Source organism: Mandrillus leucophaeus, unplaced genomic scaffold (genome assembly GCF_000951045.1).
Source record: "Mandrillus leucophaeus isolate KB7577 unplaced genomic scaffold, Mleu.le_1.0 Scaffold313, whole genome shotgun sequence".
NCBI lineage: Eukaryota > Metazoa > Chordata > Mammalia > Primates > Cercopithecidae > Mandrillus > Mandrillus leucophaeus.
Window position 1 is genome coordinate 1,124,991 of NW_012103288.1, and position 27,868 is coordinate 1,152,858.

At 41.1% G+C, this 27,868-nt stretch overlaps 1 protein-coding gene across 1 annotated transcript; it reads right to left on the reverse strand.

The window, feature by feature from the left end:
• Positions 1-1,232: 1,232 nt before the first annotated feature.
• LOC105544925 (chromosome unknown open reading frame, human C12orf54) lies at positions 1,233-15,043 on the reverse strand. The gene is made up of 9 exons (XM_011987637.1): positions 14,965-15,043; positions 14,180-14,301; positions 11,327-11,357; positions 10,803-10,841; positions 8,602-8,634; positions 6,685-6,709; positions 4,527-4,575; positions 2,696-2,877; positions 1,233-1,567 (listed from the first exon to the last, which is right to left on the reverse strand). The coding sequence occupies exons 2-8, from the start codon at positions 14,200-14,202 to the stop codon at positions 2,736-2,738; spliced, it is 342 nt and encodes a 113-aa protein (XP_011843027.1). The 5' UTR covers positions 14,203-14,301; positions 14,965-15,043; the 3' UTR covers positions 1,233-1,567; positions 2,696-2,735.
• Positions 15,044-27,868: the final 12,825 nt, after the last annotated feature.

Sequence of the window (27,868 nt, forward strand, 5' to 3'; positions counted from 1 at the left end):
GATTACAGGCATGTGCCACCACACCTGGCTAATTTTATAGTTTTAGTAGAGATGGGGTTTCTCCATGTTGGTCAGGCTGGTCTCGAACTCCCGACCTCAGGTGATCCGTCTGCCTCAGCCTCCCAATGTGCTGGGATTACATGCATGAGCCCGACCTGTTTTTGGACATTTTGTCTTATGCTTCTGGTTGAATTTTGCTACCTATTTGTATAAAATGTCTTGCTGAGGTTTTATATTTAAGTGTTTTTAGAAATGGAAAACACTGGGCGGAGTGCAGTGGCTCATGCCTGTAATCCCAGCACTTTGGGAGGCCAAGACTGGTGGATCGCCTGAGGTCAGGAGTTCGAGACCAGCCTGGCCAACACGGTGAAACCCTGTCTCTACTAAAAATACAAAAATTAGTTGGGTGTGGTGGCAGGTGACTGTAATCCCAGCTACTTGGGAGGCTGAGGCAGGAGAATCACTTGAACCCGGGAGGTGGATGTTGCAGTGAGCTGAGATTGCACCATTGCACTCCAGCCTGGGCGACAAGAGCAAAACTCTGTCTCAAAAACAAAACAAAACAAATAAAATAAAATAAAATAAAATAATAAAATAAAGAAATGGAAAGCACTGACAACATTTTTAATATTGTTGAACTAGCATGAAAATAGAAGGCACCCTTGTCTGGTTTTGTTTTCAGTACAATCCAATAATTACAGTGTCTCCTTATCAGGTAATTTAATTTTTAAACTGTTAATTAAAAAAATAAAATTTTTATGTTAACAAATGCTGAGTCAACATCTATGAGGTGAAGATTTTTATAAAGTTACCTTATTGCCATAATGTGTTCTGATTATTATTTTGTTGGTGGTGTGACAAATTCTCACTCTGGTTAAATCTTACATGATATAATATTTAATATATGACATTCATTTGTTCAGATTCTGTTTAAAAGGAAAGAAATAAAAATTCTACTTTACCAGTTATGTAATATGTTTTATTTTATATATGCAAAGATTACCATCTTTGACAAATATCCTAAATAGTCTTTTCTTGTAGGAAATACTTTTGGACTAGGTGGTCTTTTCACAGGCTGGGAATAACTATCTTTAAATGGTAGACTGTGAGACCATCCAGATCACAGGATATTGGAAATGAAAGGCACCTTCAGCATTTTCTAGTAACAGCTACTTACTTTATGGGAGAGGAAACTGAGGCCCACAAAGAAGAAAAACTTAGACAAAGTCAGATTGAGTTTATGACATAATAGTGCAGGTTCTCCCATGCTACAGTGCGGTTCTTTGAACCAAATGCACTATCATACTTGGAAATTCTATCACTACCCATTCCACAGCCCAGGAAGAACCAGGAGGGCAAGTCTTTGATGTCACATTTATTTCATCAGCTGCTTGTTTGCTGGTTTCCTTGCTTTGGCAGTTGGAATGTGCTTGGGTCTCCCTTGATTTCCAAGTTCCCAGTTTCAGCCATAGGCCCTGGCATCTCCACTCATGGGCACCACCCTCTCTTTTGGGTTCAGTGATGATATCTGCTAATATCTTCCCCTTTTCAGGCAACTGAAGCTGTGCTGTAGATGTCATAGTCATATGGATGGGAATAAAAGAAATTTATTCTCCTCCCTGCTGGACAATTTACTAGGCAGGTGACCCTGAGAGTAAAAGCTGTCCTCGTGGTGATCCTTCTACTCTCACGACCCCATCCCAAGACATCCAACAGGAACTAAGGAGGAGATCCACTAATTGTCGACCATATTCTCTCTGTGTAGTTTCCACTTCAGGATTATTGCTGTCCTACACTTGCTATCCATGTTGTGCTAGAGGAAGGAAGCTTCCTGCTTTACAATCTGAACCCAAACTGGGTTTTGACAGAGGTTTTGTGAGTGTATGTATTACATTCAGCAAAATATAATCTTAATGCTAAAATATTGAAACACTTTATGTATTTTGATGATTTGTGGGGGAAACAGGATAAAATATTTGAAAGGGGGCTATTCAAGAAAGTACATAGAGTCACTGTACTTAGACACAGGCAGATGAAACCAATCTTCTCCATCACCTATAACTCAGATTCTTTCTTTAAAGGAATTCCTAATGAGCCCTAGAGAAGGCCACATAGAGGGTGTGGCTAGTATAGTCTCTGCCACAGGGTGAGGTGGCTGAGGTGTCAGATGAGCCTATGGAGCAGGAGAGTGAAAAGGGTTGAGGAAATGGCCTGTCACTTAAACAGTGCCTTTGGGGAAGCATATTCAAATACTTTAGGAAAGAAAACCCGGACAAGGGAGTCTATAAAGGACAGACTGTGTTTGACTCTTGACACTGAATTAAGCCCCCAAAGTAGTGTAAGTTTCTAGAGCACTTTCCAGAGGGAATTATAGGCCTCACATTTGTTAATGTGTTTTAAAACTTTACACCTTTCCATCTCTTCATCCCACAATTTTCTGTCCTTGATTCCTGAACACTATCCACACCTGATGCACTCTGTTTGGCCCTTTGTCTTGATCGCAGAGCCCAAAAGAACCTGGCCTAGCCCTGCCTTCACTTGTCCACCCTCTCACCCTATTGCCCCTTGTACGACTGCACCTGCTTCCTGGGGTGCTGCCCTGCCATGTTGGGATGAGGACCTATGAGGCCTGGGTTCCTGACTACCACAGATGGGCAGGGTGGAGCTCAGGGGAAAGACTGCCCGGGTAAAACACCTGGCTGAAGCAGAGATGTCCTTCTTCCTTGGTTATAGAGTTAGGGTCCAGGGTAGTAAGGTGATTGACTGAAGAGCTGTGTCTTCAGGTTGTGGACACAGCCTCCTGATGGCTTCTCTCCAGAGTTGAACTGCAATCTTCTCAACTTTGGGGTCATGGAGGAATCTGGAGGCCTTACGCTTCTGTGCCAAATAAGAGAAAGTTGTAGACATATGAAGGAAAGAGATCTTACCCTTTCAGTCCCCTTCCTGGCCTCCATTACCCTTAGGGATTCCATTATTACACTCCACCAAGAATGGGCATCTCAGGTTCTGGGAGTTGCAATTTCCTGATGGATGCATGGCTCATAGGAAAAAGCTCTTGTTGGGTGGGCTTTAGGAGATGAAGCATCATAACCTATTACAGCCTATGTTTTCATCAGGAATATTCCTACTGCTTGACTCAGAGGAATAATAAAATTAAAATTAAATAATATCATATATCTGAAAGATTTTGACCAATCAAAAGTGCTCCTCATATGCAAAGGTTTACAATAGTTACATTGAGAATTTTGTTAATATGAAATCACTTTTCATTTATTCCTTCCATGGTTTCAGCACTGAGAAAGTTAAAGCATAACAATCCATCTCTTTAAAACAAATGGCTTTATTTTATGAGAGTCAATTTTCTGAGATAGGGACAAATTCTGTTAAAACAGGGATCTAGGGAGTTCATCTTTTCCATTTCCTGCTTTGGGAAAAACCATAACCTGTCAAAATTAGTTTTTTTTTTTTGAGACAGAGTTTCACTCTTGTTGCCTAGGCTGGAGTGCAATGGCACAATCTTGGCTCACTGCAATCTCTACTTCCTGGGTTCAAGCGATTCTCCTGCCTCAGCCTCCCGAGTAGCTGGGATTACAGGCATGCACCACCATGCCTGGCTAATTTTGTAATATTTTGTGGAGACAGGTCTCACTGTGTCGAACTCCTGGGCTCAAGCAATCCAACCGCCTTGGCCTCCAGAAGTACTGGGATTACAGGCATGAACCACCCCCTGTCTCTTATACACATCTAGATGTGTATAAGAGACAGGTCTCACTGTGTCGCCCAGGCTGGAGTGCAGTGGCACGATCTTGGCTCACTGCAACCTCTGCCTCCTGGGTTCAAGCGATTCTCCTGCCTCAGCCTCCCAAATAGCTGGGATTACAGGTGTGAGCCACTACACCAGGTCTGTCTCTTATACACATCTAGATGTGTATAAGAGACAGGTCTTCACCTCCCCAGGCTCAGGTTATCTTCTCACCTCAGCCTCCAGAGTAGCTGGGACTACAGGTGTGCACCACCATACCTGGCTAATTTTGTATATTTTGTGGAGACAGGTCTCACTGTGTCGAACTCCTGGGCTCAAGCAATCCAACCGCCTTGGCCTCCAGAAGTACTGGGATTACAGGCATGAACCACCCCACGCCCAGCCTATGTTCTTGATTCTTTATTCCTTCTTTGTGGTCTTCCTTTCCTAGCTGTCATTCTTTCTATGTTCCCTTATTCCCTCAGTTGAATTAAGATACTTTCTTACAATAAGATACTTTCTTATGGTGAGGTTCAGGGTTGATCCTGAGGGTTCAGGGCTGATCCTGAGATTTCAGGGATTTCTGATGGGGCTGAGGATGGAGGAGGAATCCCAGGCTCTGTAGTTCACCATTTGTAAGTCGGGTGGGGAGGCACTTCTTGCCCCTTTGGAAGCACAGGCTTCTGAAGGCTCAAGGCTCAGAGCTAGCTATATTCGTGGCCAGCACACCCATATCCAGGTGGGTGCCATCTCCCTTGAACATTGTCAGAATAGGGACACTTACCCAGTCCTGGGTGCTGATGTCATGGGTGTCACGGAGCAGTTGCTCATCCCTGAAGTGGACACAGAGAAGAGTCATTCTGTTACAGGGGCCTGGACATGTCTCCCCAGCTGCTCAGCTCGCATCCCTGGTTTGAAGTATAGCCAAAGTGGGAGGGGCCAGACTTGAAGGGACACTGACGACCTAACAAGCCCGTCAGAGAGGCAGTTGCAGAATGTGGCACCAGAAATCTGGCCCCCTGTGAAGCAGAGCGGATCATGGCCGCTGAAGCTCTGTAATCCAGGGCTGGGAGCTGAGTTAGCCAAATGTTTCCATCCCAGGGTGCTGCTGCTGGAACAAGTCCCTGGTAGTTCACTTCTTATCTCCGTTTTTTTGTGTGGGAAAGGGATACAATGAGACTTGAATTCTCCTCATCTCACCCTGGATTTCACCCTGCCTTGCTCCATCTTTCAGGAAGCAGAAAAGCAGCAGCAACAGTTAGATCCTAAATCCACATTTTTACAGCCCAGGTAATCAGGTGGGTGTTCCCAGGGCCCTGCAGGGATCTATTTGGAAATCAGGCTTCCAAGGATGAAGGAGAGCATTCTCCAAGCAGAGGTAAGCTTGGCCCTTTTGACCTTTTGAACCTTAGGGATCAGCATCCAAGGAAATTATCTCACGAGCCTCTGGATCTCACAGTGGAGGCCATAGTGTCTTGTTCTGGAGTGGAGGTGATGGACCAGGTTTGGAGAAAGATCAGAGGGGTCTTCTCTGGGACTGTCTGTATTTAAAGATCCCCAAGAAGATTTGTACTCTTAACGAACTCCATTTTGCCACGGGGCTGAAAAAGCATAGAGTGGTTCCAATACCAGAGAGACCCCAAGAGTAGTCAGAATCTCCAGATTTCCTCCTCTCCTTGCCTCTTGTATCCACAGCTGAAGGCTCCTCACCCCTTCCATGGGATATAAAAATCCTTGAATTCAATCTTATTTAATTCTGACTTTGGAGGCTCTCTCTTTGGGCTCAGTCATATATATCCTTGATAATCAATGGGATTCAAGAGCCAGGAGCTTTGGCACCATACGGGAGTCTCTTAGAGGTAGAGAATCGCGGATCTCAGAATTCAAGCCTAGCTTAGACCTACTGAATAAGAATCTGTTTTTTAACAAGGGACCCAGGTGATCTGTATATATGCAAAAGTTTGAAAAGCCCCAATTTGTAAGTTCTTTCTTGGATGAGTGAAGAAAAGAGTTCCACATATGGCTTTTGTGCTATAATTCTAGGCTCCTGGGTATTTTGATGCTAATTCTAGAATTAGCATCTAGGCGGTTGAAAACTGTAACTTGACCACCCTGAATAATCATTCCACTCTAGCCTGCCTGCCATTCTATCCCTGTGCCAGCCTTGGGAAGCTGTTCCCCTTTTCTGTATTTGCTGTCTTTACAGACAAGAACCATATCTAGCTGAAGCATGAGAGTGTTCTCAGGCCCTCAACAGCCATTCCAAGGGAGAAAAAGATTCTTCTATCCCTGTCCACGTGCTGTAGACTGAATGTCTATGTCCCCTCCAAATTGATATATTGAAACCTAATCCCCAAAGCAATGATAGTAAGGTGTGGGGCCTTTGGGAGGTAATTCACTTATGAGGGCAGAGCCCTCATGAATGAGATTAGTGTCTGTATGAAAGAGAACCTAGAGAATTCCTTTACTGCTTCCTCCATGTGAGGACACAGTGAAAAAGTTGGCTGTCTATGAACTGGGAGGCAGGGCCTCACCAGACACCAAATCTGCTGGCACCTTGATCTTGGACATCCCAGCCTCCAGTACTGTGGGAAATAAATTTCTGTTGATTATAAACTAACGAATATGGTATTCTGTTCTAGCAGCCTGAACAGACTCAGACATGAGGCGATTGAGATGGACAGAGGAGAGACTCGCAGTACTTATGAATGCTTTAAGGAAAGCCAATTCCCAATTTGGTTGAAGTGGGGAAAGAAAAGAACCTGGACTCTAGCCATAAGCTAAATGGAAGATCCTAGGGTGAGACTTTGGGATGAACTCCTTATCTCGTTCTTATCTCCATTTTTTTTTTTTTTTGGAATGGGAAATGGATACAATGAGACTTGAATTCCAGATCCCCTCCCTTGTTTCCTTATCCAAACCTTGGAATGGTGCTCTTTTACCTCGAATCTGAGCATCTTCCTGCAGCTGAAAAATAATGAGAATACAGAGTCAGAGATGATGGGGCTGGTGTCCTGTGGACCTGCAGTGTACTAGCTATAGACTTGGTCAAATGCAGGGATGTCTGTTTGGGAAAACATGGGCTTCCTGGACATGGAACTCCCAAGATTTCTTTCTTTATTTTTTTTGAGATAGAGTCTCGCTCTGCTGTTCGGGATGGAGTGCAGTGGTGTGATCTCGGCTCACTGCAACTTCCACCTCCCAAGTTCAAGCGATTCTCCTGCCTCAGCCTCCCTAGGAGCTGGGATCACAGGTGTGCACCACCTAGTCTGACTAATTTTTGCATTATTGGTAGAGATGAGGTTTCACCATGTTGGTCAGGCTGGTTGAACTCCTGACCTCAGGAGATCTGGCCACCTCAGCCTCCCAAAGTGCTGGGATTACCATCCAGCCACTTTGGCCACCGTGCCCGGCCAAAATCCCAAGACTTCCAAAAGCACAATTTGTATTGTTTTTGTATCTCTCACACCAAACCACTTAATATAATGCCCTGCATATAGCATATGCTCAATAAATGTCTTTTGAATAATGAATGAATAAATAGGGGCAAGCTGTGCCTCTTTAGGGGTGGGAGACACATAATTCATCACTTACAGTCATAACTATTCATACCAAGGTCTCACATCTTTTATTCTTTGTGGCCCTCTGGCCTTCTGCTATGTCTCTTCTGGGCCCTTTTACACTCCTCATTGAGTCTCCAGTGGTTCCCTGCAGAGAAGCTTTAACTACATGTAAAGGATCTTTAAAAAATTCCTTCTTGGCCGGACGGGGTGGCTCATGTTTGTAATCCCAGCACTTTGGGAGGCCAAGGTGGGTGGATCACCTGAGGTCAGGAGTTCAAGACCAGCCTGACCAACATGGTGAAACCCCGTTTCTACTAATAATGCAGAGATTAGCTGGGTGTGGTGCCAGCTGTAATCTCAGTTACCCAGAAGGCTGAGGCAGGAGAATCACTGGGACTTAGGAGGCGTAGGTTGTGGTGAGCCGAGATCATGCTACTACACTGTAGCCTGGGTGGCAGAACAACACTGTCTCAAAAAAAAAAAAAAAAAAAGAAAATCCTTCTTAGGCTGGGCACAGTGCCTCACACCTGTAATCCCAGCATTTTGGGAGGCCAAGGCTGGCAGATGGCTTGAGTCCAGGAATTCGAGACTAACCTGGGCAACATGGCAACACCCTATCTCTACAAAAAGAAAAAAAAAAATTAGTTGGGTGTGGTACTCCCAGCTACTTGGGAGGCTGAGGGAGGAGATTCGCTTGAACCTGGGAGCCAGAGGTTGCAGTGAGCTGAGATCACGTCACTGCACTCCAGCCTGGGCACAGAGTGAGACCATGTCTCAAAGAGAGAGAGAGAAAGAGAAAGAGAGAGAGACAGAGAGAGAGAGAGAGAGAGAGAGAGAGAGAGAGACTGAAATCTATAGAAGAAGAGCCAAGGAGAGCAGAGGAAGAGGTTTTATTTCTATTTACCCAAGAAGGTTAGCTCTTGTCTCTAATTTGTACTTCCACACAGACATAGTCACCTAATAAGGCAATTTACTACATCACTAGGGGATTCTCCCCAACTCAGTCACTTATCAGCATTTCATACAACCACATAGAGTATTCTTGCTGAGAGAAGTTCTAGCATATACAATTTTCTGTCTGTGTTATCACATTTCCTCAAGGGAACTGTTAGGCATCTTCTTGCCTTAGCTGCCTGGACTGACAAGACAGTGGTACTCTTTAAGGGAGAAATCACTAGAAAAATAAATGAAGCTGAAATCTTGGTCAGAGGCAACATCTCAGTAGGGTAAGAAAAAAAATGGGATCAAGGCACATGATAGGGCTGGGAAATTCAGAGAATCAAAATCTAATCTCACCTCCTTTTGTATATCCTTAAAAACTGTCAGCACCTGACAGAAGACAAAAATACAGAAAAAATAATATTGTAGTTGATTACTTTATTACAGAGAGATTTCACATATAAAATTAAGTTACCTAGTCTCCTAGCCACTAGGCTGTAGAATGTGAATGCCAAGACTGTGGCTTTGTAGCTCTAGCAATAAATCCTCACTGACTTCCACTCTACAGAAACCTCTGGGCTGCCATTTCTTTATGTGGTAAATGAGCAAAATACAGTAAAGCATTTAAAGAAGACTGGGCTGTGCCTTGAATGTATAAGGAAACCTACTATCATATTTATTTTCAGTCTAATTCATTCTTATTCTGAAGCTTAGCATAGGTATTCAAATCAACGGTATTTATTTGCTCGTTGGAGGGAGTGTAAAATCATATGATCACTTTGGAAAAAGTTGTGGCACTTTCTTTTCTTTTCTTTTTGGCTGTGAGTTTATTCAATGCAAAATAATCCTCTCCAATTTTACTGAGGTAGATGTACATCCACAACCAAATCTGCCTCTAAACTGGAATTCAGTTGCTGACCCAGCCCCAGCCTCCACTTTCTTGTCGGCACCAGGGGGCACAGCATTCTGTCTGTAGGTATCTCTGTTGGCTCCCCCTCTTGTGAGTCTTGCAGATCACTAACCCTCCAGACCTTTTAGGCCGAGGCCTGCCAGTCTCTGGATGGCTGCGGCGTAGAGTGACAGGCACAGTCTCCGGGTGATGAAGGTAATCATGGAGATACTGGATACCCTCATTGATAAGGTACCAGTAGAAATGTCTCTAGGCAAACTGTTGCTTCATGTAGCCTCGGGACTTGAGAGACTGCATGGCCTTCATGATGTGAAGGATGGGCACATTCCTGTCTGCCAGCTCTGGGTGCTTAGGCATGTGGACATCCTTCTTGGCCACCATGACTCTCTCCTTAAAAACGAGTTCATAAACGGCAATCCAGTTCTTCGGCATCAACATCTCAGTGGCTATAGGGTCCAGGGCCGGGGCTGGCAGTTTCTTATAAAACCAAATATCTGCCTACTGTATTACCCAGCCATGAATGGATCCAGTGACTGTTGGAACTGTGGGTTGTCTCCCTTGGGAGAAAGTGTGAGAACTTTTAGATAGTTGTTATCTTGTTTGGTGGAAATACAGTGTATGTAGATATTCAGGAGCTTCAATTTGTATATAAGGGTACATACGGAAGATGAATGGGCAAAGGGGTACAGCGTGCCAATGATTAATTCGTTGCCTCTCAATGGTTAACTCTCTGCCCTTTGTTCACTCTTTGTTATATTATAAGTTCTTGATTATTTTCTTGTTCTCAACAGGATGGTCTTTTGACTCTTATACAAGCAACTTACTCTTTAGCTAATATAATAATTGTAAGAACATGAAATAGTGATGCTACTGTACAGCATTGTAATTAAGATTATTTCCTTATATAAAGAGTTATTGAATATCACAGAAAATAAAACATGTTGGACACATTATTCATTTTATATGATATTGTACAGTGGGGGCTGGCCCAAGAGGCTCTGGATAATTTTACTCATTTTTAATCAGAAATGATGAAATGCTCAGTTTCCTGTACTGTAAGTTCAAAAGTGATCAATTATCTTTTAATTCTCATCTCTATCTAAGGTTTCACAAGCAACTAATATGGTAAGATCGGGATGTTGAAGTAGCTGGAATTTATGTGAAGGCCTCTTAGAAACTCCAAGTAAATGTCTGTATTCTATGAAAGTTCACTACAATTTGCTGTGGGTATCTTATGGGCATTACTGGCTTCTGCACATATATACCCTTCAACTATAAAGTGAAACCTGGCATTTTTACGTTTGTGAATTGAAATCAACATTTTCATGTTTGTGAAAGGCCATACCTGTGCTTTCAAGTCTGTAAAAATCACTGAGAATTGGGGATTAAACACCCTTAAAACAAACAGGACCTGTGACAGCTTCAAATAAGTGGGTGTCGGGAAGGGGCGCTGATGTGCACAGACCCGAGAAGCTCTGAGAATATGAGACTGCACAAACGACAGAACAAGGTGGGAGGGAGCGTGTTGATCCTTCACCGTCAATCCACAAGCCACTCAAGGGAAGAGAAATAAATGTGCTCCTTCCCGAAGCCTTCCCCCACTTCCCACCTCTTGCCATGCTGTCAAAAATGATTCCTCTGTCCTCACCTGGTCCCACAGGGTTTCAGTGATGGTTACCTGTCTTTCCTGTAGAAATAAGGAACAAATGTTGGAAACAATATCCCAACTCTCCAGAAACTGAAGTGACACATTATGAAACATTATGAAGACAAGATATTTCTTGGACTTGAGCTGGACACCCAAAATCATCCCATTTCTCAGGCAGCCAAAAGTCTCCTGCAGCCCTGCTGAATCATTTCATCCCATATATCCTGCTTCGCTCTGGATCTAGCTGGTGTGTGACAGGTCCAAACAGACCCATTTGTTTACCACCTTGTCAATGCCTGTACAGCTTGCCTGCCCCTGGAGTCAACTGGTGAAGCAGTGGCATTGGAGATATTACTGGTGTGGTAGACAATGACCCACTCTACCAGCCAGTCAAGAGCACCCCGTCCCTTCTCAGGCAGCTTTTTTTTTTTTTTTTTTTCCTCCTGTCTACAACCTCTTCTCCTCCCCTCTCCCTAGGAATTAGAAGGCCCAGAGGATCCAGAGAATTTGCATACCTTACCCACCTGTGATCTCATTGTCCCTTCTGTGGATGTGCTACAAAGAAAGAATGATATAAACCTGATGAGGAGCAGAGAACGTGGGCTAAAGGCTTCTCCTAACTCTACCCTATCACTCTGAGCAGGAATTCTTGAAGTTTCTATACTGAAAATCCAGGAAGGATAGCCAGGGTCCTGCCTCTCATATCCCTTATGGGAGGTGTGGGGACAGGTGGGAACCTTGCCTCATCTTCCAAATATCTTGGAAGCCCTTTGAGAACTCTAAAGCGTAGAACATTGGAAGTGAAGGTGATGGTCACTGTCATTAAACCTTGTCATTTTCCTGCCTGCCTAATTTATGTCTACTCTCCACCCTTCACCCCACCTAACCTGTCAAACTTCCCAGGTCCTCTTTGGAAAGTATACTCAATTAGCAAACTGCTTCCTTTTTTATCCCCCGAAAAAGTGTTCTTTTCCTTTGTGACTTCTGATGGGGTGGTAATGGGGATGGAAGGCTGAGGAAGTGGAAAGATTTTGCTTATTCTTGGCAGCACAACTGAAGCTTTTATTCCTAAATACCACCTCATTCCTAAATCAGTGCCAAAGTCACCTAGGAGAGGATGTATACCGATATACAGGTAACTGGAAGAAAGAAGAAGGGTGAAAGTGAGTGAAACCCGGGTAACCAGTCTGCTCTACCATGCTTGCCGATCCTGAGCAAACAGCCTCATCTCCTGGCCATGCGGTTCCTGCTAGTACAGTTCCTGCCATTAAAAAAAGCAATAAGTTTTTCCAAACAGGAGTAGGGAGGCCAGTAATCACAGGGAGTCTGGGGACCCAGAATAGAGTGAAAACTGGGCTCTAGATGACACTGAAGCTCAAGACCAGCTTGGGCAACATAGTGAGACTTCGTCTCTACAAACAAAACAAAACACAACACAACAAAACAAAACCAACAACAAACAAACAAAAGAGCAGCAGCAACAACAACAAAAAACCCCGCCAGGCATGGTGGCAGGCACTTGTGGTCCTAGCTTACTCAGGAGGCTGAGACAGGAGGATTGCTTGAGCCCAGGAGTTCGAGGCTGCAGTGAGCCATGATTGCACTACTGCTCTCTAGCCTCAGCAACAGAAAAAAAATAAATAAAATAAAGTAAAAGTAAAAAGACACTGAGCCTACAGATTTCCAATTAAGAGGAGACTGTTGATGAACATTGATAGCATTGACATCATATCAGATGGCTCAGGCACACAGTTCTGCCAGTTGGAGTGTTATTTCTCCATAGAACCCGGCAGAGCTACTACTCATTGCAAATCCAAGCCATGCCCCTAATTCTGAAAACATCCTTTTAATTTATTTAATGATACATATTAATCGTACATATTTATGAGGCACATGTGATAGTTTGATAATGCATACAATATGTAATGATCAAATCAAGAGTATTTAGGATATCCATCACCTCAAACATTGATCAGTTCTTTGTGCTGGAAACATTTCCACTCTTCTCAGCTAACTATTTTTGAAATACACAATAAATTATTGTTAATGATAGTCACCCTACTATGCTATTGAACCTCAACCCTAAGCCTGTTTCCTCACCTATAAAACAAGAGGAGTAATCTTTCTCTCAAGGATTTGGGGGATGATTATATGAAAGCACTTGTAACTGTTAAGTGTTTTCAAACGTTATTGTTGTGTGTTATTTTTACAGTGTCCTGTCCACTTTCACCATCAAAAGGCATATGTTCATCAGCAGAAAGGCCAGGGCTCTGGTGTGGTTTATGTGTTTTCTCATATGGAAGTCTAGGAGACTCCAATATCTACTCATTAGTTTTTCCGCAAGGTCCTGCAGCTGTCTGGAAGAGAATTCATACTCTTAGATAGAGCAGATTCCCAACTTCCTCCAGACTCAGGCTTCTCAATTCCTTGCTGGCTCTCAGGCTTGAGGTCCAGTTAACCATTCCGAGCACTTTCATAAGATAGGCAGCTTAGAAATTTATAAGTCATTTTTCACTTTCTCTTCCCAAATTTCTACAAACTCTTTTTGTTTCGCTATTGTTGCCCAGGCTGGAGTGCAGTGGCGCAAGCCCGGCTTACCGCAACCTCTGCCTGCAGGGTTCAAGCGATTCTCCTGCCTCAGTCTCCCAAATAGATGGGATTACATGCATGCACCAGCACGCCCAGCTAATTGTTTGTATTTTTAGTAGAGATGGGGTTTCTCCATGTTGGTCAGGCTTGTCTCAAACTCCCAACCTCAGGTGATCTGCTCGCCTTGGCCTCCCAAAGAGCTGGGATTACAGGCATGAATCACCACGCCCATTCCCAAATTTCTACAAACTCTTATCTCAAAACATCTGCTGCAAGTTCAAAGGCTCAAGCCAAGTTCTGATTCCTTTATGAAGCTTTCCTGATCCACAAGTTCACAGTAAACCCTCTTTCTTTTCTGACTTCATGAATACCATTACCTGGGTCTCATATTTAGCCTCAAGCAGCAGATTCTAGCCCTCTTTTGAACCCTAGACCAAGGGAAGCTTTATTTTGGGTGGTTGGCCTTGATTCACACTATAGACGATTCAAAGGACTTAGGCAAAGTCAATCCTGGAATAAATAAATGTCCCTAGTTTGTGTACCCCACCAACTCCTAGAGGAATTGCAGTTGATGCCTGATTTCTAAATTAGAATGACAAAGATTTGCTATTGTCTCTTTCGTCAAGGAGATGGAGAAGAGGGAGGACACATTAAAGTCCCCATCTTATCCAGCCAGGAAGCAAGTGAAGCCAAATGAAGAGCGATAGGAGGAGACAGGAGACCCTGGTTCTTCTCCCATGGAGTATAGTAATCTAAGGACGTTTGAGGGTCGTCATTAGCCCCATTACCTTCTCTGCTGCTTGGAGGTCATTTCTGCCTTTGGTTCTTGATCCTGGCAGGGATGCTGTGCCTTTTGTTCTCAGACAGAAACCAAGGACTCTGGAGCTGAAGATGGAGATAGCTCCAGGCCCTGGAGAGGCATAAATGAATATGGGGAGAAGGCAGGCACATGGTGAGAAGAAAAGTGTTTATTCACGGGAGAACTACCAGGACAGATATCTCAGCAGTTAATGAAGCATTTGTGTTTTGGATGGGTGAGTGTGCATGTGCATGTGTGTGCTTGCATATGTGTGCATGTATGTGTGTACATATGTGTAAAGAAAGATGAGGGTAAGAGGAGGGTAAGAGGAAGGAAGTATTTGGCCAGGGTAAAATCTTCCTATAGTCTTTGTCAGTAACAACAGAAATTGCAGTGAGGAAGTAGATGAAAAAAAAGAGAGAATCTAAGTGAAAAATAACAGTTAGCTGAGATTGGGGATGGGGCATTGGCCAAAGGGTCTTTGAGTTCAGGCAAGGACAGGAAATAGAGTAGAGTGAATGCAAGATTGGTAAATACCCCACCCCCTCCCACCTCAGTCAGAATTTTCATGGTTAACTAAGGATAGAGTTTCAGGATGGAGGGCCATCAGCTCCAGCCTTCAAGTGCTTTGTAGAGAAGAAGGGCTCATAGGCAGTGACCCAGACAGGAGACAAATCCTCCTTTGAGACGTTTCCCTTCCACTTTTCCCACTCCCACCCTTCTTGACCTCCAAGCCCCAGTCAAGAACCAGATCAATTAAGCCTAGAAACTTACCCTGCTTGGTTCCCCAAATTACACTTTGCCCCACTCCTTCCCCCCTAGACTTTTTCCTCTTTGAGCCCCATCTCACAACAGCCTCCTGTTCCCATATCAACCTTGCCCTTTTCAACACTTTGTGACTTCAGCTGTGACCTCACAGACAGACAACTTGCTCTCCCTCCCAGCTGCACACTAGGCTCCATTCAATCCAAATGATAATGGTAAAATGATGGGATAATGTTGTGGGATTTTAATTTTAGTTTCTGCAAATTTTTGCTTCTTCATTCCTTCTAGCCATTGCATTGGAAACCCATTGATTCCGAGAGATGAAAGCAATGAGGCCAGAAGAACCCAGTTTTTAGTTTGAATTTCAAAATCAGGTCTGAGAAATCTGGCTTTCAATTTCAAGAGGTAGGTCCTTTAGAGAGAAATGGTTTTGTTGTGAATTCTCAAAGTCTTTGACTTAGAAGATCACCAAAGATTTGTGGATGATCATGGATTTAAAACCTTAGAGGGGATGAAAACAGGTTTTCTGAAGAAAGTATAGGGTGTTAATATGGAGGCAGGAAGTGAATATTAGGGAAGAGGCGTTAGGTGTAGATGTGCAACTCTGGGACCTGCTTCTTTTTGGTGATGGTGCATATAAAATACCCCAACATATCTAGAAATTTAAGAACAGAAAGAACCAAGGGCCAGTTTCTCCCTTGAAACTAGACCCCTGGAGGAGCAGCCTCAGAGAGAGCACTGTGCCTACATGGGGAGGTCGTGGTGAAGTGGGAACTGTGGTATAGCGTGTTTAGGCAGATAGGACCTGAGATAGTACCTTTCAGGTCCCACAGCCTGCCCAGGTGATGGTGGGAAAACTCCTCATGCAGAAATGCAGAGTGGAGAAGGAGAGGGCTGAAATCTAAAGAGGACTCACAAATCATGCAACCTGTGACAAAATATCAGGGTATGTACAACAGATGGAGGTGTCAACGTTGGCTCGGCCCCCCACCTGTCTTCAGCAGGATTTAAGGGAAAGGCACACTGTCCCATCCCTTGTTTTGATTTTAGAGCTCCAGGTGCTGCTAGTGAGACCACCATGGACCCTCCCTGCACACCACCTTCTTACTATCATGAAGTGCTTCAAATTAGACTCTGATTAGAGGTTACTCTCTCCCACCCTTTAAGAGACCAGAAGGGCCATTCCCATCATAATCTACCTTTTTGTTTACCTCAGTTTCCATAAGGAGTCTAAGCTCCTCCCTTTATCATCTCACATCACAGGAACTTTTACCCTTTTATGGCCAGATGTATCTCATAATCCAACTCAATTCCTACCTCTCTCAAACCACCCCAAGTCTTTTGCTATCCAAAAGTAATTTTTTTAAAAAAAAATTCCATTTTTATTTTGGATTCAGAGGATATACATTTAGGTTTGTTACAAGGATATAGTGCATGGTGCTGAGGTTTGGCCTTCAGCACCAAAGGCCAAACTTTGGGATCCTGTCACCCAGATAGTGAACATAGTACCCAACAGGAAGCTTTTCATCCTTTGCCCCCTCCCTCCCTTCTTTTGGAATCTATTGTTCCCATCTTTACGTCTGTGTGAGTGTAGCTTCCACTTACAGGTGAGAACATGTGGGATTTGGTTTTCTGTTTCTGTGTTAGCTTGCTGGGATAATGACCTCCATCTACATCCACGTTGTTAGAAAGAATATAATTTCATTATTTTTTATGGTTGCGTAGTATTTCATGGTGTATTCCATGAAGAGAAATGTACCACACTTTATCCCATCCATGATTGATGGGCACCTGGGTTGATTCCATGTCTTTGCTATTGTGAATAGTGCTGCGATGATCATACAAGTACATGTGTCTTTTTGTTAGAATGATTTATTTTCCTTTGAGTACATCCAAAATAATGAGATTGATGGGTCAAATGGAAGTTCTATTTTTAGTTCTTTGAGAAATCTTCAAACTGGTTTCTATAGGGGCTGAACTAATTTGCATCCCCACCAGCAGTGGATAAGCCAGCATCTGTTATCTTTTAACTTAATAATGGCCATTCTGACTGGTGTGAGATGAGATGTCTCATTGTGGTTTTGATTTGTATTTCTCTGATAATTAGTGATGTTGCACATTTTTCTCATATGTTTGTTGGCTCAAAGAGCTTTTGCACAGCAGAAATTCTCAACAGAGGAAATAGATAACCTATAGAATGGGAGAAAATATTTGCAAACTGTGCATCTGACAAAGGACTAATATCCAGAATCTATAAGGAACTTAAACAAATAAACAAGAAAAAATCAAACAACTCAATTAAAAATTGGACAAAGGACATGAACAGATACTTCTTAAAAGTAATTTTTTTGTGTGAAATAATTCGTTTTATACATTCCTGAGTTTCAACCATACATTCTTTTTACAATACAACAAACAAAACAATGAAAGATATTCAAAACAAGGTTCCAAGGTTGGCCCAACTTGATTGATTGGGTATTTGTGTTTTTAGTAACTTTACAGCTTTTTAAAATGAAGCTTTTAATGAAGATATACCACTGAGTCTTGCTTTAAAACCAAAAGTATCCAAACTTAGTATCGCATTATATATATATATATAAAAAATAAGAAAAGCTATCCTATCAGGTAACAAAAATGAAGCTTCCCCCTCACCTAGCAGTTCATCTGGAATGCATCTTGAAAAGATCAGTGGCCTGTTGGACTTAGAGAAGCCATCCCCCCAAAAATTGTATGAAAAAATTTATTGAAATGTATCAACGACAGACATAAAACTCAAAGTTTGGCTCATCTGAGGGGCAGGAGAAAAACTGGTACAGATGTTCTTTTATACAGATGAAACATGGGTTCACAAATTACACATCACTTACAAAGCAACCAGAGAGGGACACGAAAGCAAACCTGTATATTCACTAGGAATTTGCAGTCATTTCAGATTTCCACTAGGTAAGAAAATAAAATTTTGCGTCATTTTTTCCGTGCTCGGGTGTATGGAAAAAAAAAAAAAAAAAAAGCCCGGCTGACTTGTAGCAACGTCTCCAGCACTTAGGTCTGTAAAAATGTTCTAAGTGCAGAAGTATATGTGGAAGAATTCTCTCGCCATTTTTGTAAAACAAAGCATTCTAATATTTTACAGAACAAGATAGGATAGTTTTTTTTTTCTTTTAAAGAAGTTGAAGTTTGAGGGTTTCTTCTCTTTTAATTATTACCAAATCCATTTTCCTTGCAACTCACAAGCCTGCCGTTTTCAGCTGTCTGGCTCTTAAGCTCTCAGGAGTAACATCTGAGTCCCCTTTGTAGAGCGAAGCCCACCACCATCTGTGAAGGGGGAAAATGGATGAGAGATGGGGAATGTTGCCAAATCAGTGCCAAAATACACCTTTAGGTTGCTATTTACAAACCAGGGTGTTGGATGCCTCTAGCAGGCCCGAGAAAAGCAGGTATCATGTGAATCAAAGCAAAAGATATGGCTGGTGCTCAGCCCCTCCTGGGCGTTGAGTAACCAAACTGAGACCAGCCGCGGCCTTCCACCCAACCCAAGAGACTTGGGAAATACCAGGAAACGTAAGAGAACTCCAAACCATCTTCTTTGAGAGCCAGGAACAAATGCTTAGTGTGTACTTAGCTATTGCATTTACAGGGACAAAAACCAGACACAAAGAAAAAGTAGGGGGAAAAATAAAGAGTGGCAGTAAAAATGGTATTTTATTCCACCCCCTTCCGCCCTTCCTCTCCCCACAACCCCCAGTACGCTTTTCCTCTCTAGTTTCCACAACAACGTTACAATCAGAAAAAAATAAGTCTCGGGGGCAGGATTGGAGCGGGGGAGGGGATATGGGTAAAAACAGTCAAATCACAATAGGAATTTTTCAAAATAGGTTATTCCACTTAGTCATCATCTTCTCCCTCATCTTCAGTTTCTCGTTTTCGCTTCTGACCCCCTTCCTCTTCACCAAGCTCTTCTTCATCTTCCTCGTCATCTACCTCTCCATCGTTATAACCTTCATCTTCTCCTCCACTCACGTCCTCCTCTTCACCTTCCTCCTCCTCACCTTCCTCCTCCTCACCTTCCTTCTCTTCCTCGTCCTCCTAGTCTTCCATTACCTGAGCATCTTCATCATACTCCTCCTCATCCTCATCCTCCTCCTCGTCATCCAGGCACTCCACGTAGCCCTCATCATCCGAGTTAGAGGCCTCCTTGTCGTCCAGGTCATAGCCGTCGAGACTACTTCCTTTATTTTTCTATTTACATCAGATAGATGTATTGTCTGTACCTTTACAGCGTTTCCTAAATCTGATCACTTCTCATCATCTCTAGGCCACGCCATACTATATATCTCAAGGACTATTGTCAAAGCCTACTAACTAGCTCATTCTTATCTTCCTGCGGTAGCCAGAATGCTCATTTTAAAATGCAGAAAACCCTAAAGACTCTGACAAAAGGTTACTAGAACTGATAAACAGTTTTAGTAAGGTTTCAGGATACAAAATCAATATACAAAACCAGTGGCATTTCTAAACATCAATAATATTCAAGCTGAGAGTTAAATTAAGAACACAACCCCATTTGCAATAGCCACAAAGAAAATGAAATACCTAGGAATACAGCTAACCAAGGAGAGGTGAAAGATTTCTACAAGGAGAACTACAGACCACTGCTCAAAGAAACCAGAGTTGCACAAATAAGTGGAAAAACATCCCATGTTCATGAATTGTAAGATCAATATTATTAAAATGGCCATATTCCCCAAAGCGACTTACAGATTCAACACTATTTCTATCAAATTACTGATGTCATCCTTCACAGAATTAGAAAAAAACTACTCTGAATTCATATGGAACCAAAAAATAGCCTGAATAGCAAAAGTAACCCAAGCAAAAAGAACAAAGCCGGAGACATCACACTACCTGACTTCAAACTATACTATAAAGCTATAGTAACCAAAACAGCATGGTATCAGCACAAAAACAGACACATAGACAAATGCAACAGAATAGAAAATTCTGAAATAAAGCCTTACACTTAAAACCATCTGATCTTTGACAAGACCAACAAAAACAAGCAATTGGGAAAGGACTCTCTAGTCAATAAATGGTGCTGGGATAGCTGGCTAACCATACGCAGAAGAATGAAACCAGACCCTTACCTTTCACCATATACAAAAACTAACTGAAGATGGATTAAAGTTTTAAATGCAAGACTTCAACCTATAAAAATTCTAGAAAATATACCCCAAAGAAAGGAAATCAGTATATAGAAGAGATATCTACATTCCTATGTTGGTTCCAGCACTGTTTACTAAGATTTGCAAGCAATCTAATTATACGTCAAAAGACGGATGGATAAAGAAAATGTGGTACATACACACAATGGAGTACCATTCAGCCATAAAAGTAATGAGATTCAGTCATTTGCAACAACATGAATTGAACTGGAGATTATTATGTTAAGTGAAATCAGCCAGGCACAGAAAGACAAACATTGCATTTTCTCACTTATTTGTGGTATCTAAAAATCAAAACAACAGAACTCATGGAGGAGAGGCTGGGAAATATAGTGGGGGCTGTTGGGGGAGATGAGGATGGTTAATGGGTACAAAAAATAAAAAGAATGAATAAGACCTACTATTTGATAGCACAACAGGGTGACTATAATAAAAATAACTTAGTTGTACATTTTTAAATAATTGAAAGTGTGCAATTGCATTATTTGTAATTTAAAAGATAAATGCTTGTGGGGATGGATACCCCATTATCCATGATGTGCTTATTTCACATTGCATACCTGTATCAAAACATCTCATGTATGCCATAAGTATATATATCTAACATGCACCCACAACATTTTAAAAAATTAAAAAAGAATAAATAAACATAAAAAATGAAAACAAATTCTAGAAGAAAACTTAGTAGATGCCCTTGTTGACATCAACCTTGGCAAAGAATTTTTGGCTAAGTCCCCAAAAGCAATTGCAACAAAAACAAAAAAAAATGGACCAGTGGGACCTAATTAAATTAAAGAGATTCTGCACAGCCAAAGAAACCATCAGTAAACAGACTTCCTACAGAAAGGGAGAAAATATTTGCAAACTATGCATCTGACAAAGGTCTAATATCAGGACTCTATAAGGAACTTAAATGAACAAGCAAAAAGCTACCCCATGAAAAATGGGCAAAGGACATGAACAGACACTTCTTGAAAGAACACACACAAGTAAACACAGGAAAAAATGCTCATCAGAGAAATGCAGACCAAAACCACAATGAGATACCATCTCACACCAGTCAGAATGGCTATTAACAAAAAGTTAAAAAATAACAGATGCTGGTGAGGCTGCAGAGAAAAGAGAGCACTTCTACATTGTTGGTGGGAATGTAAATTAGTTCAGCCACTGTGGAAAGCAGTTTGGAGATTTCTCAAAGAACTTGAAACAGAAATACCATTTGATCCAGCAGTTCCATTACTGGGTGTCTACCCAAAGGAAAATAAATCATTCTACCAAAAAGGAACATGCATGCATGTGTTCATCGCTGCACTATTCAGAATAGTAAAGACATGGAATCAACCTAGGTGCTCATCAATGGCAGACTGGATAAAGAAAATGTGGTACGTATACACCATAGAATTGCATGTAGCCATAAAAATGAATAAAGTCATGTCCTTTGCAGCAACATGGATGGAGATGGAGACCATAATCCTAAGCAAATTAATGCAAGAACAGAAAACCAAATACTGCATGTTCTTACCTGTGGGAGCGAAACATTGGGCACTCATGAACATAAACATGGGAAGGACAGACGCTGGGGACTACTAGTGTGGGAAAAGACAGAGGGGAGTGTGTACTGGAAAACTACCTATTGGGTACTAAGCTCACTATCTGAATGCAATATACCCATGTAACAAACCTGCACATGTACCCCCTGTATCTAAAATAAAAGTTGAAAAAAAAGTGACTACTTTGATATTAATATAACCACAACACCTTTATTGTTGTTGTAGTTAATGTTTGCGTATCTTTTCTGGTCCTTGTACTTTCTTTTTTTTTTTTTTTTTTTTTTGAGACGGTGTCTCGCTCTGTCGACCGGGCTGGAGTGCAGTGGCCGGATCTCAGCTCACTGCAAGCTCCGCCTCCCGGGTTCACGCCATTCTCCTGCCTCAGCCTCCCGAGTAGCTGGGACTACAGGCGCCCACCACCTCGCCCGGCTAGTTTTTTGTAGTTTTTAGTAGAGACGGAGTTTCACCGTGTTAGCCAGGATGGTCTCGATCTCCTGACCTTGTGATCCGCCCGTCTCGGCCTCCCAAAGTGCTGGGATTACAGGCTTGAGCCACCGCGCCCGGCCAGGTCCTTGTACTTTCACTCCATCTGTATCTTTATACATAAAATATGTCTCTTATAAAATCAATAAATAAACAAACAAATACATAAAACACATACAGATCACATCACAGCCTTCCTCAAAACCCTGCGTTCCCTCTGTATCATGCTTAGGACAAAACACACATGGACTTCCAAGTCCAGGCCTACCCCTGGACATCATTACTGCCCACTCCACCAGTCCATTCTGCTTTAGTCACACTGGCTTCCTTTCCCTCAGGTGTGCCAGATGTGCACTTCTGTCTCAAGGTTTTGGCTCCCTCACTCAAATGACATGTCCTCAGAGAGATCCTTTTATATCCCCTCTCTAAAGCAGCAGCTACCACCACGTGCCCTTTACTCTGATTTGTATTTTTTAAATCCCCACTTGACATTATAAATATCTAATAATTTTGTCTGTCTGTTTCATCTAATGGAGTGTAAGCTTCATGAGGGCTTTTGTCTTAATCATTATTGATTGTATTTACAGTACCAAGAACTATATTTGACAAATAGAAGGAACTCAAATGTATGTAGAATAAATGAGCCAACGAACACTACATAGTGACATTTCCTGTGGGTGGGAAGCCATTGCATTATTATCCAAGCCAGTGATGAGGATACTAGGGCATCCTGCAGAGGAGAGGTACCCCTCTGCTGCCATGATACCATCTAAAATAGCTAAGTTGTTACATGGCCCCCCAACACAAAGAGTTAAATTTAGACTATATTTTTAAGAACTTTATTGAGGTATAATTGACATTCAATAAACGACACATACTTGATAAGTTTGGGCACGTATATACACCCATGAAATTATCAACAAAAACAAGATAATGAAGATATCCATGAATTCAAAATTTCCTTAGACCCTTTGGTAATCTGTCCTCTTAGCCCTCTCTGCCATTCTGACCCTCCCATCCTGAAGCAACCATGGATATACTTTCTCTTACTGTATTAATAGAATGTTATACATTCTCTAGAATTTTATTTAAATAAAATTATACAGTGTGTACTTTTTACGGTATGGGTTCTTTCATTTCGAATAATTATTTTGAGATTTCTGTTATTATGTACAGCATTCATGTCATTCATTTTCACCGCTGAGTAGTATTCCATCATGTGGTGTATTCATTTCATAGGGCTGCCATAACAAATTACCACAAAACTGGTGGCTTTAGCAGCAAAAATGTATTCCCTCACAGTTCTGGAGGCCAGAAGTCTGAAATCAAGGTGTCAACAGGGTTTCTTCTAAAGGCTTTCAGGGAGAATGGTTCCAAGCCTCTCTTTTAGCTTTTAGTGGCTGCAGACAATCTGTGTAGTTCCTTTGCTTGTAAATGCCTCATCTCAGGCTCTGCCTCTGTCTTTCCATCACCTTCTCTTCTGGTGTGTCTTTCCCCTTCTCTTCTAAAGACTCTTGTCATTAGACTTAGGTCCCATCCTAATCTGGGATGATCTTATCTTGATATCCTTAACTTAGTTATATTTGCAAAGACCATTTTCGCAAATAAAGTCACATTTACAGGTTCTGAGTGAACATCTGTTGGGGAGGGGTAGCATTCACATCACTACATGTAGATCTACTACCATTTGTTTTTCCATTTACCTGTTGATGGGCAGTTTGGTTATTTTCAGTTTGGGGCTATTACAAATAAAGTGGCTATGAACATCCATTCACAAATTTTGTATGGACATATGCTTTGTTTCTTTTGGGTAAATAGGAGTGGAATGGCTGGGACATATGGTAGGGGTTGTATACTTAAAAATTAATAAACTATCAAACTGTTTTCCAAAGTTGCAGTACCATTTTACATTCCTACTATCAGTGTATGAGATTTCCAGTTGCTCTATATTTTTACCAGAATTTGGTATGGCCATTATTTCTAATTTTAAATATCCTAATAGGTGTGTAATGTTGTCTCATAGTTTTAATTTGCATTTCTCTAATAACTAATTGTGTTAAGCATCTTTTCATTTGTAAACCATATACATATATATATATATATATATATATATATATTTTTTTTTTTTTTTTTTTTTTTTGAGGCAGTATTTCGCTCTTGTTGCCTAGATTGGAGTGCAATGGATTGATCTCGGCTCACTGCAAACTTCGCCTCCCTGGTTCAACGATTCTCCTGCCTCAGCCTCCTTACCCCCATGCCTGGGTAATTTTTGTATTTTGAGTAGAGCTGGGTTTCACCACGTGGGCCAGGGTGGTCTCGAACTCCCAACCTCAGTTGATCCATCCACCTCGGCCTCCCAAAGTGTTGGGATTACAGGCATGAGCCACTGTGTCCAGTTGCAATCCATACATCTCTGATGAAATGTCTGAACAAATATTTTACCCATTTTATAATTGAGTTTCTTGCTTTATAATAATAGATTAAGTTTTGGGTGTTTGTTTATTCTACATTCAATTCCTTAATCATATATGTGAATTGCAATTGTTTCTGCCAGTATGTTTTTTAGGAAGAGGAAAATCTTTAATTTTGATAAGGCTCAATGTGTCAATTTTTCTTTCTAGAAATCTTTGCCTATCCCAAGGTCACAAAGTATTTTTCTAAGGTTTTCTTCTAGAAGTTTTATAATTTCAGATTTTTTAGACTTTACCTTTAGTTCTATGATTCATTTTGAATTAATTTTTGAAGTGGTGTGAAACATATCATAGAAGTTCTCCCTTGTTGATATTCAATTATTCCAGCACATTTTTAAAAAAGACAATCTCTTCTCCCCAACTGCCTATGTACTTTTGTTGAAAAACAATTGACCATATATTCATGAGTCTATTTCTAGATTTTCTATCTGTTCCATTTGTCTATTTTTCTGTCTTTATATCAATACTGCATTGTCTTAGTTGTTATAGCTTTATAATGTCTTGAAGTCAGGCAGTGTAAGACCTTTGACTTTGTTCTGTTTCAAATTGTATTGGCTATTCTAGATAATTTACATTTCTATGGGAATTTTAGAATCTTCTTGTCATTTTCTACATAAAGACCTGCTGGGATTTTGATTACAATTGTAATGAATCTGTAAATCAAATTGGGGGGCACTGACAGCTTAACATTTTAATATTGAGCTCTTTTGTGAATTAATGTATATCTCTATTTAGCTCTTTTTAAAATGTAACTTTTAAGTTCGGGGTACATGTGTAGGTCTGTTATGTAGATAAACTTGTGTCATGGGAGGTTTGCTATACAGATAGTTTCATCACCCAGGTATTAAGCCTAGTACCCATTAATTATTTTCCCTGATCCTCTCCCTCCTCCCACCCTTCATCCTCTGTTAGGCCCCAGTATGTGGTGTTCCCCTCTATGTGTGCATGTGTTCTCACCATTTGGCTCCCACTTGTAAGTGAGAACATGTGGAATTTGGTTTTCTGTTCCTGTGTTAGTTTGCTAAGGATAATGGCTTCCAGTTGCATTTATGTTACTCCAAAGGACATGATCTTGTTCTTTTATTATGACTGCATAGTATTCCATGGTGTGTATGTATGCAGTCTATCATTGATGGGTGTTTAGGTTGATTTCATGTTTTTGTTATTTTGAATAGTGATGCAATGAACGTATGCATGCATATGTCTTTACACTAGAACAATTTATATTCCTTTGGTTATATACCCAGTAATGAGATTGCTAGGTTGAATGGTATTTCTGTTTTTAGGTCTTTGAGTAATCTCCACACCGTCTTCCACAGTGGTTGAATGAATTTACACTCCCACCAATAGTGAATAAGCATTCCTTTTTCTCTGCAACCTTGCCAGCATCAGTTATTTTTTGACTTTTTAATAATAGTCATTCTGTCTGGTGTGAGATGGTATCTCATTGTGGTTTTTATTCACATTTCTGTAATGATCAGTGATATTGAGCTTTTTTTCATGTAATTCTTGACTGCATGTATGTCTTCTTTTGAGACATGTCTGTTCATGTCCCTTGCCTACTTTTTAATGGGATTGTTTGTTTTCTTGTAAATTTGTTTAAGTTCCTTATAGATGCTGCCTTAGATGTTTGTCAGATGCATAGCTTGCAAATATTTTCTCCCATTCTGTCAGTAGTCTGTTTACTCTGTTGATAGTTTCTTTTGCTGTGCAGAAGCTCTTCAGTTTAATTAGATCCCATTTGTCAATTTTTGCTTTGATTGCAATTACTTTTGGCATTTTTGTCATGAAATCATTGCCTGGTTCCTATGTCCAGAATGGTATTGTATAGGTTGTAATACAAGGCTTTTTTATAATTTTGGGTTTTACATTTAAGTCTTTAATACATCTTGAGGTAATTTTTGTATATGTAAGGAAGGGGTTCAGTTTCAATCTTCTGCATATGACTAGCCAGTTATCCCAGCACCATTATTGAATAGGGAGTCTTTTCCTCATTGCTTGTTTTTGTCAGCTTTGTTGAAGATCAGATAGTTGTAGGTGTGTGGCCTTAGTTTTGAGTTCTCTATTCTGTTCCATTGGTCTATGTGTCTGTTTTTGTACCAGTACCAAGTTGCTTTGGTTACTATATCCCTGTAGAATAGTTTGAAATTGGGTAATGTGATGCCTCCGACTTTATTCTTTTTGCTTTGGATTGCCCTGGCTATATGGGCTCTTTTTTGGTTCCACATAAATTTTAAAACCTTTTTTTTCTATTCTGTGAAGAATATCATTGGAAGTTTAATAGGAATAGCAATGAATCTGTAAATTACTTTGGGCAGTATGGCCATTTTAGCAATATTGATTCTTCCTATCCATGAGCATGGAATGTTTTTCCATTCGTTTGTGTCATCTCTATGTCTTTGAGTAGTATTTTGTAATTCACATTGTAGAGATCTTTCACTTCCCTGGTTAGCTGTATTCCTAGGTATTTTATTCTTTTTGTGGCAATTGTAAATGGGATTGTGTTCCTTGTTTGGCTCTCAGGTTGGCTGTTATTGGTGTATAGAAATGCTACTGATTTTTGCACATTGATTTTGTATTCTGAAATGTTGCTGAAATTATCAGCTGAAAGAGCTTTTGGGCCAAGACTATAGGATTTTCTAAATATAGGATTATGTCATCTGCAAACAAAGATCGTTTGACTTCCTCTCTACCTATTTGGATGCCCTTCATTTCTTTCTCTTGCCTGACTGCTCTTGTCAGGACTTCCAATACTATGTTGAATAGGAGTGGTGAGAGAGGGTATCCTTGTGCCAGTTTTCAAGGGGAATGCTTCTAGCTTTTGGCTATTTAGTATGGTGTTAGCTGTGGGTTTGTTATAGATGGCTCTTATTATTTTGAGGTATGTTCCTTCAATACCTAGTTTGTTGAGAGTTGTAAACATGAAACAGGATTGAATTTTATAAAGAAAGTCTTTTCTGTATCTATTGAGATAATCATGTGCTTTTTGTCTTTAGTTCTGTTTACCTGATGAATCACATTTGTTGATTTGTATATGTTGAATCAACCTTGTATCTCAGGGATGAAGTCTACTTGATCATGGTGGATAAGCTTTTTGATATGCTGCTGGATTAGGTTTACCAGTTATTTTGCTGAGGGTTTTTGCATTGATGTTCATCAAGGATATTGGCCTGAAGTTTTCCTTTTT